Source organism: Centruroides vittatus, unplaced genomic scaffold, assembly GCF_030686945.1.
Source record: "Centruroides vittatus isolate TY-2023 unplaced genomic scaffold, ASM3068694v2 contig_1213, whole genome shotgun sequence".
Classification (NCBI taxonomy): Eukaryota; Metazoa; Arthropoda; class Arachnida; order Scorpiones; family Buthidae; genus Centruroides; species Centruroides vittatus.
The window spans coordinates 376,300-396,784 of NW_027120776.1; the positions used below are offsets into that span (position 1 = coordinate 376,300).

Sequence of the window (20,485 nt, forward strand, 5' to 3'; positions counted from 1 at the left end):
AAAATATACTTTTCCAAAATGATGCCACATCAGATATTCCTGAGTAGAAGCGGTCATTCCAGAAGAGCGTAAATACATGGAATTTAATTTCTGATAACCCCATTCTGTCCAACCGGAAGGAGTGCAGCAGCAGTTGATGAGAAATAATCCGTCCACACAATCTGGATGTGCCAACTGTTCAAATGTCAATATTTTAAAATTACAGAGAAGTCTAGAAGAAAATATTTTATTTAAAATTCACATATTCTTAAAATAACTATGTTGAAATAAGTGTATTTTTAGTATAAATTTAAATATTACTAAAATAAATATACAAAGATGCTTTGAAGTAATAAATACTAGTTGAAGCATATTATTCCAAACACTAGATTAAATTTAGGGCAAATTTTGATAATTAAAAATTATTTAAGTCGGTGGCACGATTGTCTAAAATTAATTTAGAAAAATTTTGGAAGAAAAGATCAATCCAAAGCAAGACCTGCAACGAATTTCTTTTGGTTGACACTTTACTGTGGGCACTAAGAGGGCCTCTTAGTCATGCTATTCATGGGTTCAGCCAGGAATGAGGCCCGACATATCTGGGGCATGTCGCCCTCAAAATATTCCAAGCATTTTCCAACCACTCTGATTCAATCCTGGGGTCTCCAGAGCAGTAAGGCTGACCTTAAACCATCTTTGCCATTTTATATACAGGAATTTTCAGTTAGTGATTGTCTGCCAATATTGGGTCCAATTACAATTACAATAATAATTCCAATTAAACTTACTGTAGTGGAAAAAATAATCTGGCAATTTAGATTTATATTTAGTTTTTGAGCTTCAGATGTATTGCCATCGCAATTCTATTAAGAAAGTAAGCATGAATTGTAGAGAAGACTGTGCCGATATTTTATACAGGATATTCAGTTTCATCATGTCACATCAAAATAATAATAATGCATTTGATAATAACCACACACAATTTTCAAAAATTTAGAATAATTACTTAAGTAAATAAATATCTGCTTTAACCAATAAACATATTGTTTTTGTAGCATTAACATTACTGTACGCTTGTTTATCCAGCCTAATTTATTGGATATTACATTCATAATAAACCTTTTTGTATGATTACGGATATAATGTGTGCTACGTACTACCACATACAACAAAAATTTGAATATAGCATAACAATGTTTGTTATATTTTGTTTAGAAAGTCTCAAAATAGTTTTCTTTATCAACTATTTTTCAATAAGAATTGCCTCCTATGAAGAATTACACAGTAAATTTAATACAAGACGGAGACTTACCATATTTTACGGACTATAAGACGCACTTTTTTCTTCGAAAAATTGCCTCCAAAATTAAGGTGCGTCTTATAGTCCATAAAATATGGTAATCATCCCCTTTTATATCTAAATATTTAATTGCCAAGTTATGACCTGGCATCATTTTGACTATAATTTTGTATGACTACAAAATAACAAGAAGAATATTTACAATTAGTTATCTAAGTGCGAAATCTGATAAAGTTAACTGTATTAAAGCAGAATCGCGGATCCAAAAATAAAATACTCTCGCCCTTGACAAACTAGAAGGGCAGATTGTTTAATGTCTGTTTATTAAATATGGCACAAAATCTTAAACACTTTTGCTGTACAGAAAAATTACTTCTAAAAAAACAAAAACCGTAATGTTTCCAGCAATAAAAAACTATTTAATAAAAACGTTTTCGACTGTTTTAAACAGCCATCATCAGTTACAACGAACTTAAACAAAAAAGAATGCAGAAAAAATAGAACACAAGCAATACAAATATTTAAAATTCAAAAATAATTCCAAAGTAAAAAATGCCGTCGTATATTAGAAACTAACAAAACTGCGCATGCGCTAAATATCGTAGTAAGAATAAAAATAAAAACAAATAACAAAAATACTTCCGCAAAAATATTTCTATTACAAGAAAAGAAACGTTATGCATTTCGGTAAAACGACTTCCATGCCGTGGATAAAGCATCTGCATCCCTATGGTTAATGCAACCCGTGTTAACGTGGGCTTTGTATATTTCCAACTTTTCTAGATGTTTCAGCATTTGTTTGTTGGTCGTGGCCCTAATAATAGATGCTTTGTCCCAATGAACGTCGACATCTTGATGCTTAGCGAAAGCTGCTAGCACAGTAGAATCTAAGCTCTTATTGATGGAGTATCTATGCTCCTTAAGCCTCTGCTTTAAATGTCTCATAGTTGCACCAACGTATACCAGATCTGTGTTAAATCGGCGATCTTTTAAAGGTATAGAATATACCCCCGTCTTAAAACTCTGGTTTTCTTTCTTCTTGTCGTTTCTTAATAATCGATATACGTCCGTCCATATTTGACCCTCCTTGCATGTGATTGTAAGATCAAGGAAATTTACATTAGAAGCACTTTCTTGGTCCAGCGCTAAAGTCAAACCATACGGGTTTTTGTTGATTTCTTGAAGGAACTGCAGAGCGCTACTATTATTTTTCCAAAGGATGAAAACATCATCAACATATCTTGCATATAAAACGATTTGATGTTGAAAGAAGGGTATGACTTTGTTTTCCAAGCGACGTAAAACAAGCTCACATAAAATAGAGGACATAGGGCTCCCCATAGGTACCCCTCTTTCTTGCAAATATGTTTCATCTTCAAATTCGAAAAACGATGTGTAACATATTAAATTTGCAAGCTCCAAAATGCTGGAATGGTATTTCGTTGCATTATCTATATTTGCTAATATAGATAATCTCTGTTCAACGAAATACCATTCCAGCATTTTGGAGCTTGCAAATTTAATATGTTACACATCGTTTTTCGAATTTGAAGATGAAACATATTTGCAAGAAAGAGGGGTACCTATGGGGAGCCCTATGTCCTCTATTTTATGTGAGCTTGTTTTACGTCGCTTGGAAAACAAAGTCATACCCTTCTTTCAACATCAAATCGTTTTATATGCAAGATATGTTGATGATGTTTTCATCCTTTGGAAAAATAATAGTAGCGCTCTGCAGTTCCTTCAAGAAATCAACAAAAACCCGTATGGTTTGACTTTAGCGCTGGACCAAGAAAGTGCTTCTAATGTAAATTTCCTTGATCTTACAATCACATGCAAGGAGGGTCAAATATGGACGGACGTATATCGATTATTAAGAAACGACAAGAAGAAAGAAAACCAGAGTTTTAAGACGGGGGTATATTCTATACCTTTAAAAGATCGCCGATTTAACACAGATCTGGTATACGTTGGTGCAACTATGAGACATTTAAAGCAGAGGCTTAAGGAGCATAGATACTCCATCAATAAGAGCTTAGATTCTACTGTGCTAGCAGCTTTCGCTAAGCATCAAGATGTCGACGTTCATTGGGACAAAGCATCTATTATTAGGGCCACGACCAACAAACAAATGCTGAAACATCTAGAAAAGTTGGAAATATACAAAGCCCACGTTAACACGGGTTGCATTAACCATAGGGATGCAGATGCTTTATCCACGGCATGGAAGTCGTTTTACCGAAATGCATAACGTTTCTTTTCTTGTAATAGAAATATTTTTGCGGAAGTATTTTTGTTATTTGTTTTTATTTTTATTCTTACTACGATATTTAGCGCATGCGCAGTTTTGTTAGTTTCTAATATACGACGGCATTTTTACTTTGGAATTATTTTTGAATTTTAAATATTTGTATTGCTTGTGTTCTATTTTTTCTGCATTCTTTTTTGTTTAAGTTCGTTGTAACTGATGATGGCTGTTTAAAACAGTCGAAAACGTTTTTATTAAATAGTTTTTTATTGCTGGAAACATTACGGTTTTTGTTTTTTAATAGTTTATCTTTCCAGTACTGGTTTAATTATTGAATAAATTACATTCTTCTACGATACAGGCTAGATGGTGTTGTTTCATAACAGTTATAATCAACCGATCACAACTGTTATGAAATGTAGAATGTTTAGTAGTGATCATTAACATACTTATTACATAACTATACCATATGAGGTTTGTCTAAGTACACTCTATGATGTTTGCTTAATGAAGAAATCACTTAACGACTGATATACGTTCTGAGAAATGAGTCGTTAAGCGCCGCATGCCTGCGTCTAATTATAAATATAACTTTATATGAAAATTTTTAACAATTAACTTTACCGAAAAATCAGTAATTACAACAAAATTTATTTTGACGTAATTACCGTGTTAGTAATATATTTAAGAAACAAATCACTAATATCAACTTTTGAATTGTTGGAGAGACAATTTTAAATATATTTTATTTTTATTCTTGCGCAAGATATTTTTAAATGCGATTTAAAGTATACAATTTTTGACATCTCCATTAAAGTGTTTGTTATAGAAAGAAATTCATCAAAAGTCTGTCATGCATGAAATTCATTCATTCTAAAATAATGTGGAAAATAAAATTTCCTGAAACAAAAACAGATAAAAATAATTAAAGATTTTACGTCAATTCTAACTTCTGCTTTTTCCCCAGCAGTACAGTTGATTATACCGTATTTAATTTCAATATATACCTTACTATAATCTACATATTCTTTTCGATTCATAAAAAATTGCATGTTTCTACATATACTTTTTACAATAGTCTATATTTATATCTTGCATATTGTCAATTTTTCCCTCTCTCGTCATTTTAAATGTTTACTTTTGTAATTTTAGACACAATTTAAGACATACCTTATTTTTAAAAACAGTAAACTTTGTGCTTTACGAATAAATATATCTTTGAATTTAGCTACCGTCAAGCTTTGCAAATCCTTTTATTATGCAAATTGGTAAGTTCGTGATACCTTGAAATACATTTCTACGTAGTCAAGTTTGAAAGACGAATAGATTAAACTGGATTTTTGATGCAAGGTCTTTGTTCAAAATGGATCGTAATGCCGGCCTCAATTTTATTCATTGCCGTCGTCGGGCAAGCTTGCTCTTAAAGGATACAAAACAAAGCCCCTAATCCGAACGTATACAAGTTACACAAGTCCGGGATACAGATATTTCACGTTAAGTGAATACCTTTACAAAATGGTCATTCAGCAACCGAACAATAGAGTTGTTCATCCAGAATAACAATGCTCCTGTATGTTAATATTTATATATTCGTCAAATTGTACAATTAAGAGAATGCAAATTTACCCAAATAAATAAATAATTCTTAACATCTCCTTCGAAGACACTTTACCATTAAAATTATTCGCTTATGTTAATAAATTAAGTATTATTAAAAGTACAATTTAACTGAAAGGGCATGTCTTAACAAAGTATTTATTATTATTTTAACTTATATACTAACTTGGCACTTGCTATAAAAAACTGAACATGTGTATATGCGATGTTTATTTATTTAAAACAAAATTTATATTTAGAAAATATCCATAAGATGAAAATAACAGGTTTTGTTAAAATTACACTAAAATTCCTGTATATTTAATAGATGCGCATTGATAAATCGCAATAATATATTGTGAATAATACAGTGTAAGATATTAAAAATATCAATCATCCATATTTAAATAAATACAGACTAACAATTTTAATGCCGAAATTTGCAGTAATTTATTTACTTATTTAGAAAGGTGGCGTCACGTCTTCTAACCTTTCATATTATAATAATTTAAAGGATGATTAATTTTCAATTATTCTAATAAATAAAACTTTTATAAAAATATACTCACAGCAAACCTACAGAGAATATTAGCCCCTGCTCCAACACCAAAACCCACAAAGTGCTTAAGTCTAAATAAAATAAATTAATTAAATTCTTATTAGAAAACTATCTAAGTTTATTAAACTTGTTAATTATAATAATATGAAGCATATTTACTAATAAAAAAAAGTCTTTTATCATCACATTAACACTTATTAAATTATAAAAACTATCAGTTAAAAGGAAATATTCAAATATAGTATGTCCAAAATATCTAGAATCACAGAAGTTAGTTGTCAAACAATATTGCTGAAGTTGCTTTCCTTCAATCTTCTGACACGTGCATTCAATGGAGGTTATGCGGATCATTTTTACTGTCGCCTGTCAAACTGTTGTTTTCCATATGCTCCGTCAAATACAAAATACAATACGTCGTCTGCAAACATACCCGCAGTTTAAACGGAAACGTGCCGCATATCGTTTTAAAACTAACTTCTGAAGCTGCAGATTTTTCGGCCACGCCGTATAATAAATTTAAACGCATTTCTCATATAATTGAGAAGTTTTTATTGATATAACAATGTATTTTTACTGTTTATATGTAGTACGCAACAGGAATATTCAAATTTTGCACTTAACTCAAGCAGTGTATTTATTTTGGTGTCACTATTTGATAACGAAATTGAACTTTCGTCGAACAACTGAGATAAGTGACTCATTACGGTGGAATGTTTACATTTCAAGACAAATTTTGAAAAATTCCTACAATAAACTTCTACAGAATCATTTCATTTTCTAGAATTCCAGAAAAACTAAACACATTAGTTACTACTAATTTTGCAGATAATTTCGTCGAAGATAAACCTTTACCATTTTGTACTAATGAATATATTTGATTAATGGCATTCTAGAGAAATTTGAATTTGAAGGCTGTTTAAAAAAAACTTGATTTTAAGGTCGGCAACTTTTTTAAATATTCCAAATACGTCATTTCGTTAAATTCACGATTAAAATAATGTTATGTAATAAAACGATAAATTATTCGATAAAAATATAAATTCTTACCCGTAAAATTTCATCACCGACAAAAGCATTTCTGCCAATTGCTCCATATCAGGAAAAGTATATCTAAAATAATAGAAAAGAAATAAAATATTTTGTTGCATATGGTTTATTATACAATAAAGAAAATATCATTTCATATTTTTTTATTGCGTTATATCTAAATTTTTATAATTTTAAAGTCACCTGCTCCAGTACTTCGATTGAATTATCGATTTAAATGATCCGAGTCATTTTAACCGTGTATCATGCATCGGTATCGAGTCTAAATTTAATAGAATTGACCATTGGGGAGAAAATATAGTATTTTTTAACACGTATTCTAGTTTGTACTGTTTTTCTTTGTGTTTATATTCAATTTGAACTGGATCGGATTGATAGGGATAACGCAATGCAACACACGGGCAATCTGCCAAGAAGAGGGTGGAGAATTTCTATGGGAAATTGGCCTTATTTAGGTGTACAGGCATGTAAAAACTACCCAGAAAATGCCAAACCACCAACCCATTGGTCATGAACACCATTCACAACTAGTATTTGGTGGTGTTATCCACTCAGCCATTAGTGGGCTAAAAGATTTTGGAAGGAATTCTGTTTATTTTTTTTTTACTCTTTCCACATTAATGGAGACTTTTTTCATGCTTATCATAGGTTCACATCTATGATAAGCTTAAAAAAACCATTGCCATATCCATAATGAGAGCAGTTGAACAAAGAGATAAGAACCAAAAAATTTGAGTCAAACTATGAGAATTTTTGAAGAACCAGACTCAAACCTGGTTCCTTTGAGCATAAGCTGATGTCCTTACCATCCTGACCCTCGCAGTGAATAATTATTAATTATAATTTATAGAGTCAAAGAAACGTCTTATTCAGTTTCGTTATCTAATATAATTTTAATATTTCAAAATATAAAACATTTTCTAATGATTACGTTAATTTTGCTATGTTATTAACAAAGTCTTAAAATGTCGAAATAAATAATTATTAATTTTCTACGTTTTTCAGAATGGTAACATCAGTATGATGATTTAGCAATTCTCGCAATTTCTTTACCGGAATTCCTTCAATTAATTTTATAACTTTTTTTTACATTTTTCATAAATTTTCTTAAATTTTATTATTCCAATTTACTTAATTTTCTATTGTTATAACAGGAAAAAAAAAAGCAGATCAATTACCCATCTGGAAGAGGAGGTGCATCTTCTTCTTGTCCAGGAGCATTGACGTGATAAACACAAAAACTCTGCATCAAGATTCGAGTATCCATAAAATTAAAAAATGCTTGAAAGTTGGATACATCTAAAAATCACAATTATTATTTATTTTCATACATTCTCACAATTTCAAAATGTTTTAAATAAAAGTAAGACGTCAAACGTTTTTAAAATTAAGACAATTCGCTACTAAATATTTCTTCTATCATAGCAGCAGTTCTCGACCTATCTATCTGAAGATGTCTAATGTCATTCATACTTATTTTATTCTGCGGAGCATTAGCGTCGATATATTCAAAAATCGATAAGCAAGTCTGTGTTTACTTTTCTCGCAAAACAGTAAAGCAATAAACTAATAAATTTTATTGTATTGAATGAAATAGTCAACACGAAATTGTCTACAAATAAAGTAATTTGTTGTAGTATGTTGGAATAATTTTGCAAATAAACTTTAAAATCTTTTTTCTTCGTAGAATGCTCGCAAGAAATTTGCAGAACCGAGAAATCGTCTCTAACGCTGGCTACCAAAAAAACAAAATATTCCATTCTTTTAGCCTTAAAACTAAAATGATTTTAATGTAATTATCTGTAATTATAAACATATCAATATATTTCAATTATATTGATGTCAGAATATAATTTGCTTTCTGTAATTTAAATTAGCATCATGTAATAAACAATGATTAAGCAACCCGACTGACAATGAAGCAAACAGTAAAAATTCTTTATGATAAAATGTACATATTTAATATTTGATTTTCTAATTATGTGAAATGCAATTATCTATTTTTGCATATTAAATCTTTACGCAGGAAAATTTTAAAAACTTAAATAATTCTCTTTTGAGAATATCGTTAATACCAGCAAGAAATATGCCAAAATTACTACGGATTAAACTAACTTTAGATGTATTTATACATAAAAACATCTCGTACATTTATTAATATAAAGCAAATTATATAGCAGGCATTTCCATCTATACACATTATCAAAACAAAATTACACGTACGTGACTTCAGATAGACTTTTAAATAATAGAACAGACACAATAATTAGCATTGGTACAGAACTAAATTCTAAATAAAGGTTGTTTTTGATATTACAGCATAATATTGCTAAAAATAACAAGGTTTAACAACTACTCTACATTATCAAACCTTAATAGGATGGAAAAAAAAAATCAATATTTATGTTGTAAAGCTAATTTTAAAATAATTATAGAATAAAAATATAAAATTTATATATAGCCTACATTTAAAACATATTCTTCAGCTTTCCTCTTCAAATTAAATATGTAAATTATTTTGTTAACTTAAATCTGCCTTTACAATTAACTACATTTCTTATTAAAATAATAAACAACTTAAATTTTCTAATCCAATATTGCATGTGTTTTATATGCCGAACGTAAACTAAGATCTTAGCATTAAACAGAGATATAATCTAAACTTTAGATACGTACGATTCAGGCCAATATCATGATAAGTCACAATAGCAGGTCGATTCCGTTCTCCCTGGACGGCAACCATCATCGTGCCAAAGGGAGTATCAACCTTATCTTCCTGAAACGAGAATGACGCCTCTTAGAGCAAGTATTATCGTTAATAATATTTTATTATTATAACAAGTAAACTTAGAACTAACCTGAGTGTACGAGTCGCTTCTGGAAAGCGAACGCATCAGGGGCTGTCGAGACTCTATATTTTTTAATTCTATGTCATCCATTTTGATTTTTATGCAATCAAAGTTAAGTCTAAAATTAATACAAGATTTCATTATTAAAGCTGCCAATAACAAGATAATTTATATTTGCAGCAGTCAAAACAATTTTTATGTAACTCTTTCTACGAGTGACAGAGTACAATTTAGCTTGTTTCTACATATTTTATATATATAAGTAAAATCCCGGTATAGTGGAACACGCAACGTCGACAATGGAGTTGAAAATTAGGCAAATTAAGCTAATTACCATCTTAATTGTGAGCATTGAACTGTACACATTTTGTCTATAGAAAATTTTATTAATTAAGATTATTTCTTCCATTTTTCTTTTATTGATTACAAAGCCAATTATGAAACCTAAACCTTAACCTCTAAATATTTAAGGAAAGACTGAAACACAATTAATCGTACTTAATACACGCTAAATAAACATCAATGAGCCATATCCTTCTGTCAATTATAAATAAAGGTAAGTTTGTGGGTTGAATCAAATAATATAAAATACAGAAAATTATTTAAAATATAACAAAATCACATACAGTTTTTATGCTATATTATCTTATTTATAATGAAATATAGGTCTGTAGTGCTAACCATGTTTTATATGTTTTGATATTTGCAGATTTTTCATTCGATGATGGAGCATTATATAATGCAGTTAAATGCATTTTCACTATCATTATTATTATTAACAGGTGTGCTTGAATCATTTTTTTCCCTCTATATTACTCATAAAAATCTGGAACACGAGACAATTGACATATTTAAATAGAATAAACTTGAAATATTTACTTTAATATAAAATACAGTAACTGATTAAATATAATTTCCAATAAAATAAATCAAAATAAACATTATAAACTGAAATTCCTTATATATGTATACATTTTATATTACTACAATGAAACTATGTTTAATTTGTCTAACATTAGTGAGAGAATTAATATAAGAGCAAACTGAATGGTAACAAACTCAAACCAAAACTTTCCATATCCAGTAAGGAATTTATAGCAGAACAATTTAATTAACCATTTCAGGTTCCAATTACATAAAAAACAGATTAAGATTCTAGAACATCACTTATATGTAAATGACGTTCTAGAATCTTAGTTTCTTTATACATAATTAAAACCTGAAGATGGCTGATCAAATAGGCCAAAATATTTGTTATCCAGTAAAGAATTTATGGCAGAATATGTCAGATTTTGTTTCTAACATAACAGAAATGGTTAAACAGCCAAGATATCAAACTATCATTCTGAGGACTCTGGATTGAATCCAGACAAGCAATTCCCCAAAATGTTTTCATGGGCAGCCTATCCCAGGTACGTTAGGCCTCGTCTCTCACACAACCAAGCACCCCCATTGTGGCCTGGCTAAACAAATGAAGAGTACGAAAAAAGGCCCTCTTAGTGCACGCAGACTAGGGTTAAAAAAAAGCCAAGAAACTGCACCGATTATCGTTAATATATACAATAAAACTATGCATTAATACATCTACTTTATGCGTAATATAAAACTAAATTCTGTTGCTAAATCAGTTTTATACTGAATAATAAAAGCATCAATTCGATATTTTGCATTACAAAACAATAAATGAATAATCATCATCTGATTTCTTTACAATAAGGCTGTTATATATATATATATTATTTTACAATTAAATAATTCCATTTCAAGAAGCAAAATAATGCCAATATAATTATATTTTTCAATATCTTTATTAAAAATTATTAGATTAAATGCTGTCAAACTGGTGACCTATTCAAAACATTGCTGTATATATAAATGCAGTTAAATATGACAGAAGCTTAAATAAAATCAGAATAATTTAACATATTAATTACATTCATAAACTGTATTACATATCTATTTATTTAAAAATTTACGACCTGTTAGCTAGCGTAACAAGATCTGAAGATTTATTCGAGAAGCTTCCTAAATAATAAATCAATCAATTGCTACTGCATTCAGTTTTTTTTTTCTTGTCAGAATGGAAAGTTTTTAAAGAAAATATTTAATTTTAATCTAATGAAAATGCATATTTTGGATTAGAATTTCTTAAATTCACTAACTAGAATATATATTTATATATAATTGATTACAAGAAAATATTTAAAATCAAGCGTTCTCTTTTTTCTAATACGAAATGAGAAATTTTATTAATTTAACACTATTTTTATTCAAAATATAAATATACAAGATGAATCATAGAAGTTTACATATGTAGTTACATTTGTTTTGATATATAAACTGCTGTTATATATATAAACATGAACTTTTATGGAAATTCACTTCAGGATTTCTTACTTTTAGTTAACATTCTGCACATAAAATTAAATAAACAATAAATCCGCAACAGATTGCGGCTCGAGAACTCGAGGAAGGTACCAATTTACCCGAACAAACTAAGATTTCAATGCGAAAATTTTAAAAAATTCTCCTAAAAGTATGAAAGACTAAATAAATTGTATAAATATACAATTAAGTATGATATCTCTTTGTACACGAATACAATTTTTCAGATATATTCAAGTGTTTTCTTTAATTTATGTAGGTCGACAAATATTTATTTAATTTTTCTTGTTTTTTTAGGAGAATTTTACAAATTTCCACATCAAGATTCCAGTTTGTACTAGTAAAATGGTGTCTCTTCCTCAAGTTCTGAAGCTGCAATCTGTCAATTTTATTCCATTCATTTAAATTTTTCTGTGCAAAATGTTGAGTAATGAATTTTTAAATAATTATTTATTTATTTCTTCTTATTTTTAGGAGAATTTTGAAGTTTTTCACATGAAAATCTAAATTTGTTTTGATAAAACTTCAGCTTCCAAGCTGCAATCTGTCTCAATTTTATTTTTATTTAAATCTTCTGTGCAGAACGTTGAGTACTGAATCCACGTCATTTTTTTTAAATTATTATTTTATTTTTTTGTGTAATTATAAATACAAAAGATCTTGTATGATGTAAATACAGTACAACAGAGCAGCCTCCATTGAGAAGACGGTGCGTTCAGAAAAAAATTCCAAATGCTCCAATTACGTCATTAACCATGTTAATTTCATCGAAATCGCTAATTAAATTTTACACCTAATTATATCTACGTATAAATATTTATTAGACTTTTTTCAATCCTTTTATCAATTTTTAATTGTATTTAATAATTAAATAATTATATAATAAATAAATAAATGAAAATAAATACCTGAATTTGTTGGAAGTATTCTGCAAATGACGCCGCAATGACACAAAGAACACAGTCTGATAACGTCACTCGTTCTTGTAGATATTGACCAATAGACGATTCGCTCCTTCCTCGCCTCTTATTGGTCGCCGGCGTTCACGTGATGAAGGTGTGTGCGCCTGAAACTGATTGTTTACAGTTTTGATGCTCGTTACCACGTGTTCGTTTGCCATAATATTTTATCGTCGTTTCCTACGTGCTGTCGTTTATTTTATTATTAAGGCATAATAAAGTGATTTAAAATTTATTTATTTACTTTTTTAAATAATTTCGCGTTTAAATTTAATTGATTTTTTTAAAATTAATTTCACGCTTGGGTGAGTAAAATAAGCATTAAAAATACGTAAAGAATGGACATTTAATCAGTGTTTTAACCCGGTTAAGAACGAATTTTGAAGTCGAATCAATTGTTTATTAAATTTCGAGGGTCCTTTCCACGGTTTCGCCTTAATAGCTGTCCCATAAATACCAATTGTAGGGGGGGGGGTGTAACATCCTTTTCCTTTCCAATCGACTGCAACACCTCCCTCAACAGGAACTTCTGCCAAAAAGGTGACCTTCAAGATACAAATATCCTCCATAGCGCTCAAACAAGATTAGAATTACAACCATCCATTTTTGCCAGGGATAGCTTGAATATAACGCAATTTCTATCTACGATGTTTTTAACCATTTAATACATTGCCACACATTTACTACCAAGTAAAATAAATAAAATCGTATCATCGCTTTATTGGAGTGGTTGTGTGTCACAAGGGAATCCCGACAAATATAAAAATATCGACTTTCTTCTGCCGCATATAAGCGATAAACTAGCAGTAATTGTAAGGTCATCACCCTTTCATAAACACCTCAGAAGAAGAAAAAAAAATACGCTTCTTCACTCAATTTTAACAAATCTATTGAGTTTAAGATAATAATTTAGTAAGGTAAAACAGGTTTTTATTTAAATTTACGCCAGTTTCGTTCGACAATGAGGAGTAAACTTTTAAAATGTAGTGTAATACAACACTATTTTTATATATAGTAATATTAAAATATTTTAAAGAAAGGGCTGAATAACTTACCAGGAGTTTTTAATTAGCGTAAATGACGTTAAAATTACGCATTAATTAATTAGTATTGGAGTGTCATTCACTAAAATTACTTCTGATTTAATTACAGTATGAGTATTTATTATATTAAGTTTATATTTTATTACGAATTTTTCTTGATATTTTTATATAAATTTACTTGTTTAATGCAACATAAAATATTAGTTTTAGCAATTATTAACACTGGAAAAAATATAACAATGTAAGATTATTAAAATTAAAGCTTCTTATTATATATAATAAATATTTAATAATGAGGTAAATACTTTTGCTTGAATTCATACGTTAATTGCGTGATTATATATATTATATTATTCCATTTATTTTATGTAAACTTTTGTTAAATCATAATTGGCTTGTGCACTTGGACTTGATTCATATCAATTTTAATTAATAATAGGAATAATCCACAAAATAATTAGACTTATTAATCAATTTTTAAATGCTTAGTAAACATTTAAAGGAGAAGTTTTTTTTAAAAAAAAGAAATATCAACTATCAATTTTAAAGGAGGATAAAATTAAATATTATGCCTACAAAACCATAAATACGGTATTTATTGTAACGTAGAAATGTTCTTGTCATGCATCACCAGTAGTTGATAACTCGAGTTACAGAACCGTAATGTATCTGAGCTATTTTAAAAATTGAAGGTTTGTAACAAAGTTTCTATAGTAACTCCTATAGAAAATCGTTATTTTCAATAGAAAGTGATCTATTCTATATCCGATAATAGCTTCCAACTGCAGACTAAGTTATAAATGCACTAGCAAATAAACTGCAAATCGACCTTAATAGAAGAGGTCACTTCAACATTAAGTCTATAATTTTACCGAGAGGCCCACAGGATTTACCAATTTAACATTTGCAAGAAACTTCCTTCCTAATGGTGTAATTAAATATTTAGAAAAGTAACAGAAACTCGGCTATAAATCATATTTTTAGTGTAGAAATTTAATTATTTTTTTTTCGAATTTTTAACTGAGCTACAATTAATCAATCATCTATCTTAGTTACAATAAAAATTGACTGCAAGCTCGACAATTAGAATGAAGCAACCCAACTGAGAGATTAAAATGTAAAAATAAAAACAGATAATCCTATAATTTTGTTTAAAATCCTTCCTTCGGTTGGACTATTTCCAGTTCCTAATTCTGGATATTGGGAATGCGGGTAAATTAATAGCATTTTATTTTTAAACGTCAGAAAAAAAACACACTTACTATATTAAAAACTGAGGAGCTGTAAGCTCCGTTAAAAAAAAATTATTGTGAGTATTTATCATCATAAAAATTAACTAATTAGATAACCTACAGCCTGCACGACACATGGAATAACCTATATACATAACAATAAAGATTGCATACGTGCTAGATCACACGTCTGTGAAAATTATAGGCCAACATGCCGTAAATTTAACATCTCGTATCGCCGAATATCTAAAAGATTTATTAGAAATTTTTCATTTATTTTCCTATGTATGAGTGTCGAAACAGTTTCCTCCTGAAACCGTATTTCCACCTTATAATATGCAACAGTACAGGTTGGCATCAACAAGGTTATATTTCGCAATAGGAACATTCCATTCAACTTGCTAATTTCTGCAATAGTAGTAGTATTTTAGTTCCTTTAACTTATCGAGCGTAAACTTTAAATAAGCTTTTAAAAATCATCCGGTTTGCACATCTAAGTAGGCCATGGTTGATTAGTACTTTAAAAAAAATAAATAAAATATGCAGTCTGTCTTCCAATTTATAAATTAATCTAGAATATTCTAGAGTTTGTGTAGTTTAACTCTTGTATTAATCCCGTATAGAAGATAAATGGTGAAGAAAAGCAAACAACTATCGATTCGCGCGCCATGTTAATGAGACATAAAAGTCGCAACGTCTACCTTATCCTTGCCATCTCTACTTCATTATTTTCGGAAATAAATGGCGAACTGATTTAATAGAATAATAATAAAGTTATAAATAAATAAATCGACCTTGCAATTGTGTAAATACACATCCTTAACTTGCAGTCACCTTAGGTACAAGGCTACCTTTTTTAGTTACTTATTTAACTAGTCGCTAGTGTAAACAAACACGCTGAGAACTTCTAAGGAAAGAAAAAAAATCCGTAAATTAATAAAAATTTCATATTTATTCAAGTTCTTTTCTTTATAAAATACTCGATATTTGTCATAGATTATTTTAAAAGATAACAGACAACATTAATTAAACACAAAAAATAATAATAATAAAACAATAACACGCCCGAATACATCAATCATTTGTGACGTTCTCGACTTGGACGGTTTGGCCATCTACCGAACAAAATTGCAATTAATTGGTCCCACTAAATTCTGTCTTCTTTTAAGAATATTTTTTAAGGCATACGCACGTGCCCCTCGAAGTCGGGCCTCGTATCATTGCTCACGAGTGTTTTTTTTTCTTTTCGCTCCCTGATACAGGGTACTACATATGTATAATGTTCAAACATAGCCGCCGCTCCGCAAATTCGCTAGGGCTACGTCATACGGGGGTGGACTTTGTTCGTATTCATATGGATCCTTCTTCACCACGCTGTCGTAGGCGGGAGGCGGTGAAGGCGTACCTGGAATCACGTGATAAGTTTGTGCCGTTAACGATGATGTGGATATGACGTGAATCTGAAATTACAGTCAAAATTTAGGAAAAAAAATAATAGTATATATATACACAATAAAGCATTTAACATATTTCTTCCATAAAATAATTTTGAAAAAAAATATTTAAAGTAGTTTACGATGTTTATGATTCACAAAAGAAAAGAAAATAAATTATTTAAACTGTTCAATTTTAATAAGATTAATTTTATAAAATTTTAAATATATTTGACGTTATTATTTAAATATAAAACTGATATAAGAAGTTTAAAATCAAATTTCACAAATGAAATTCATAATAATTTACAAGATGGCGCTAATTAATTTATTATATTTTTTTTCAAATTAATGGCAGATGGCGCCACAACGTTTATAATTTGAAAAAAATAACACAGTAATTGTAATTAGCGCCATCTGTCATTAAGTAAATTATCTATTTTTAAAATCGTGTTTTCAAAATTATTTTTAAAAAATAAATTATTATTTTTTCTTACTTGTTGTAAATGTGAATGATCTCTTATTCTTTCGCTATCATCTAACGATATCGTATCTTCTCTTAATTTTTTTTGACAACAATAACATAAAAGGAACAATAAAAAAGTACTGCCTCCAAACATCGCCCTGCAAAGCCATAAATATGAATTTTGTTATTATAAGAGATTTATCTCATTCCCGATCCACCCCTAATTCGTATCAATAATCAATGGTATCGTCCCTCTTCGGGCGTGGTTCGTCTTTTCGATCTCGCTTATGATTGGATAATTATTTTAAGTAGACATTAACCGTATTAATTAGATGAGTTTTTCAAAATTAAATTATAAATATTTATATTTATTGTTACAATATTAAATTCATTAACTTTAAAAAAAAGTAAAAATTAAAATTAAATGCGTAATATTTTTTTAAAAAAATTTAAATATTAAAGCCAGACAAACCGGCGCCAATAGCGCCTCCTACATTTTAAAAAAACATGCACACTATTTTGTAATTAATAAAAAATTAACAAAAAAATTAATTATATAATAATTTGTTTCATTTTATGTAATATCTACGAATACGGTTGAGTGTTTTTTTAATTATACATTATTAATAATTAATATTCACGCTAATTTTATTTATATATTCAAATTTTAATCTCAATTAAGAAAACGAGTGACGTATATACTCTATAAATTAATCTCGAAACGGCTCGTTTAGCAATTGTTAAACTAATTTTTAAAAAAATAAAACGCTTTTGGTTTAGTGTTTACGTGTAAAATTTATATTTTTATAAACTTCGAAGAAACACCTGAGGCGAGATTAATTTACTGTAACTGACTTAGAGTCACGTGGCCGCATTATTACTATCGTAATCACAAATTGATCGAGCGATCCTTCTCGTACTCTTACCGGTCGATCCTTAGAACGTCATGCTTTACTAATAAAAATTCCAAACATATTAAACTGCCGAAGCCAAAAAAAATAAAATGACGAATTAAAGCCTAAAATCGCGATAAGAAACGTACGAATATTTTGCAATAATTTTTTTTAAAAATATTTTCAAAAAAAAAAACTCTAATCAACGTTCACTTTAGTTTGTATTGCCGCAGTTTCTCCTTGGTAAAAAAATAAGTAGGAAAGAATGTATTATTATTATTACATACCCCGATACACGTGTCCGAAATTACACGCTGTCAATATTAATTAAGTAATGAGCTGTTGGTAAATATTCAAAACGTATTGACGCTAAATTAATGTTTAAACATGGAGTGCATGCGCTAATTATTGTTAGCTTTAATGTTAAAATTACTAATAGATTCCTGGTTTAGGTTGGGTCTACACTTTCTTCCGAAAGGGGACTTTTTATTTAAAAAAAGTTAATTTAAAAAATAATAATAATAGAAATAAACCAAGCCGGACGTCATAGCAACGTCCACAAATCGACCTTTTGTTGTAATAAATCCTGAAGAAAATTGCTGTTTTAGAAAGACGAGGATAGTGTTTGACAGGACTTACCATGCTAAAGGTATATTAACGCTTCCGACTGCGTGCCTGTCGGCCAATTTACCACTTCCCATGATACGAGGGAGACTAGGAGAACGTTCCAGCTTGCTAGTTTGTACACCGGACAGGTGAGACAGCTGGTTGTCTTACCTGTAGCGAGTTATCCAATCAAAAGCCAGAGCTCCGAACCACTCCGATAGGACAAGCCGACTTCTGCCGATAGATTCGAATTTTAAAATAAATAAATAAATAAATACTCACATAAATACAATGAGAGAATATGAACCGAATAAACTAGCCTCCATATTACGAATTGCGCGTCCTGTAAAATTGTTAGGAAACATATTAGAAACTGAAAAGGTCAAAGGAAACGTTTATCGGAAAGTATTGTGACGTCAGACGTTTAGTATTACGCGAAAATATGTAAAGTTGGGTAAAATTATTAGTGAATTGCGTATTCGTTCCTTTTTATTTTTTTTCCAGAATACGTTCGAAATATTATTTTGTTAAGTCGATTAAGTAATTTATTCATAAGTCAAATTTAGTTGTAATTTTAATCAGCAGATGGAGGCAGAAGAATTATGAGGAAGTGACGTCATTGGGATTTTGTCGTAGAATATGTAACAGTAAGTTTCATAAGAGAAATTTCTAATTATTACTTAAATGTTTACGTATAAATTATTGTCGGGAAGTCATTCTTCGAGTTTTATAACTTCCGTAATAATTTCTTTATTTATCCTTAAAGTTTTTATTTTATTTAAAAAAATACGAAACTAAATGCACATTAATTAATAATTAATTATTTAAATTTAAATTACCTTTACAAAATTTAAAATAAAAAAAGAAACAACTCAAATAAAAACTTATTCCTAATTTCCCTACATCCCTAAATCGTCTGATAAAATATTCTGTAAATTTCCCTAATTTCTTTATAAGTTAGGGAAAAAATCGAATAATTTCGGACGTCGACCCTAAACGATTATTGACCACTTTCAAACTAAAAAAAAAAAAAAATAAAATAAAATAAAATAAAGCTTAAATTATTTAATAATGAAACTATTTTTATAAATATTCCTATCGAATTTAATATGTTTGAATCGTTATAAATAATCGAAGTAATATAGGGATAAATTCAATAGCCTGAAAGAAAATCCGCCATTTTGATTTGAAATTATTACTTCCAATTGGCTAATTGTTGCCGCTTTTATAGCAATACCGTAATAATAAATGTATCAATAATAAGCGTAATTCTGTGACGAAAGAAAGAGGAAGGCCCTCTTTCTTTCGTCACGGAAGGGCTTCTTGTGTAGACCCATAAGAGAAGGCCCTTCTGTGACAAAAGACAAAATACCTCTATTAAATAGAGGATTCTATATACAGTACACGAGAGCTCTAAAGGAACCTTAAAGGTAATGGGGAGCCGAAATTTATATTAATTTTATGAGGCTAATTACACTTTTACGTCAATTTGACGTCATCGCGACATATCTGTAATGTAAACTCGTACATAATGACGTCAAATTGACGTAAAAACGTACAAAAAGAACACGCTTCTAGATAAAAGGCGGGTGGTGTTTAGAAAGAGGGAGCTAACGGAGGCATTTTATGGCCCCGAATGTATTAGGGCCAGGTAATTTAACTTTTTACGTGAGATAAATGTAGTATAAATGAAAGCATCGTTTGTTAAGTAGTGAAATGTGCGATTTTATTGATTTATTGACATATTTTTATGGCTTTCGTAGGGGTTGGAAGTCCACGTTTGTGTCTAATTCGGACTATATCGCGCCTCTCTCGAGCCCTGATTAATGCTCAGTTCTTACTTTCTTGGCTGTTATATATAACAGAAGGAAAGTATGGCGATCCGTCAAT

The 20,485-nt window shown here is 29.4% G+C and overlaps 2 protein-coding genes across 5 annotated transcripts in view; both read right to left on the reverse strand.

Moving 5' to 3' along the window:
- Positions 1-13,027, reverse strand: part of LOC136985912 (protein NDRG3-like) — a 15,147-nt gene extending 2,120 nt beyond the window's left edge. For all 3 annotated transcript variants that reach the window (XM_067283333.1, XM_067283324.1, XM_067283318.1), the window contains exons 1-7: positions 12,872-13,027; positions 9,588-9,696; positions 9,406-9,505; positions 7,908-8,028; positions 6,730-6,792; positions 5,693-5,753; positions 10-174 (exon numbers count right to left, since the gene is read on the reverse strand). In XM_067283333.1, the coding sequence (XP_067139434.1) occupies positions 10-174; positions 5,693-5,753; positions 6,730-6,792; positions 7,908-8,028; positions 9,406-9,505; positions 9,588-9,668 (591 nt within the window). In that variant the 5' untranslated portion in view covers positions 9,669-9,696; positions 12,872-13,027. The remainder of the gene's footprint in view (positions 1-9; positions 175-5,692; positions 5,754-6,729; positions 6,793-7,907; positions 8,029-9,405; positions 9,506-9,587; positions 9,697-12,871) is intronic.
- Positions 13,028-16,349: 3,322 nt separating this feature from the next.
- On the reverse strand, positions 16,350-18,938 carry s-cup (stanley-cup). 2 transcript variants are annotated; one of them, XM_067283366.1, is made up of 3 exons: positions 18,878-18,938; positions 17,128-17,254; positions 16,350-16,657 (listed from the first exon to the last, which is right to left on the reverse strand). In XM_067283366.1, the coding sequence occupies exons 1-3, from the start codon at positions 18,919-18,921 to the stop codon at positions 16,481-16,483; spliced, it is 348 nt and encodes a 115-aa protein (XP_067139467.1). In that variant the 5' UTR covers positions 18,922-18,938; the 3' UTR covers positions 16,350-16,480. The 2 variants fall into 2 exon arrangements, with proteins under 2 accessions (XP_067139467.1, XP_067139459.1); XM_067283358.1 differs by lacking the exon at positions 18,878-18,938 and adding an exon at positions 18,629-18,832.
- Positions 18,939-20,485: the final 1,547 nt, after the last annotated feature.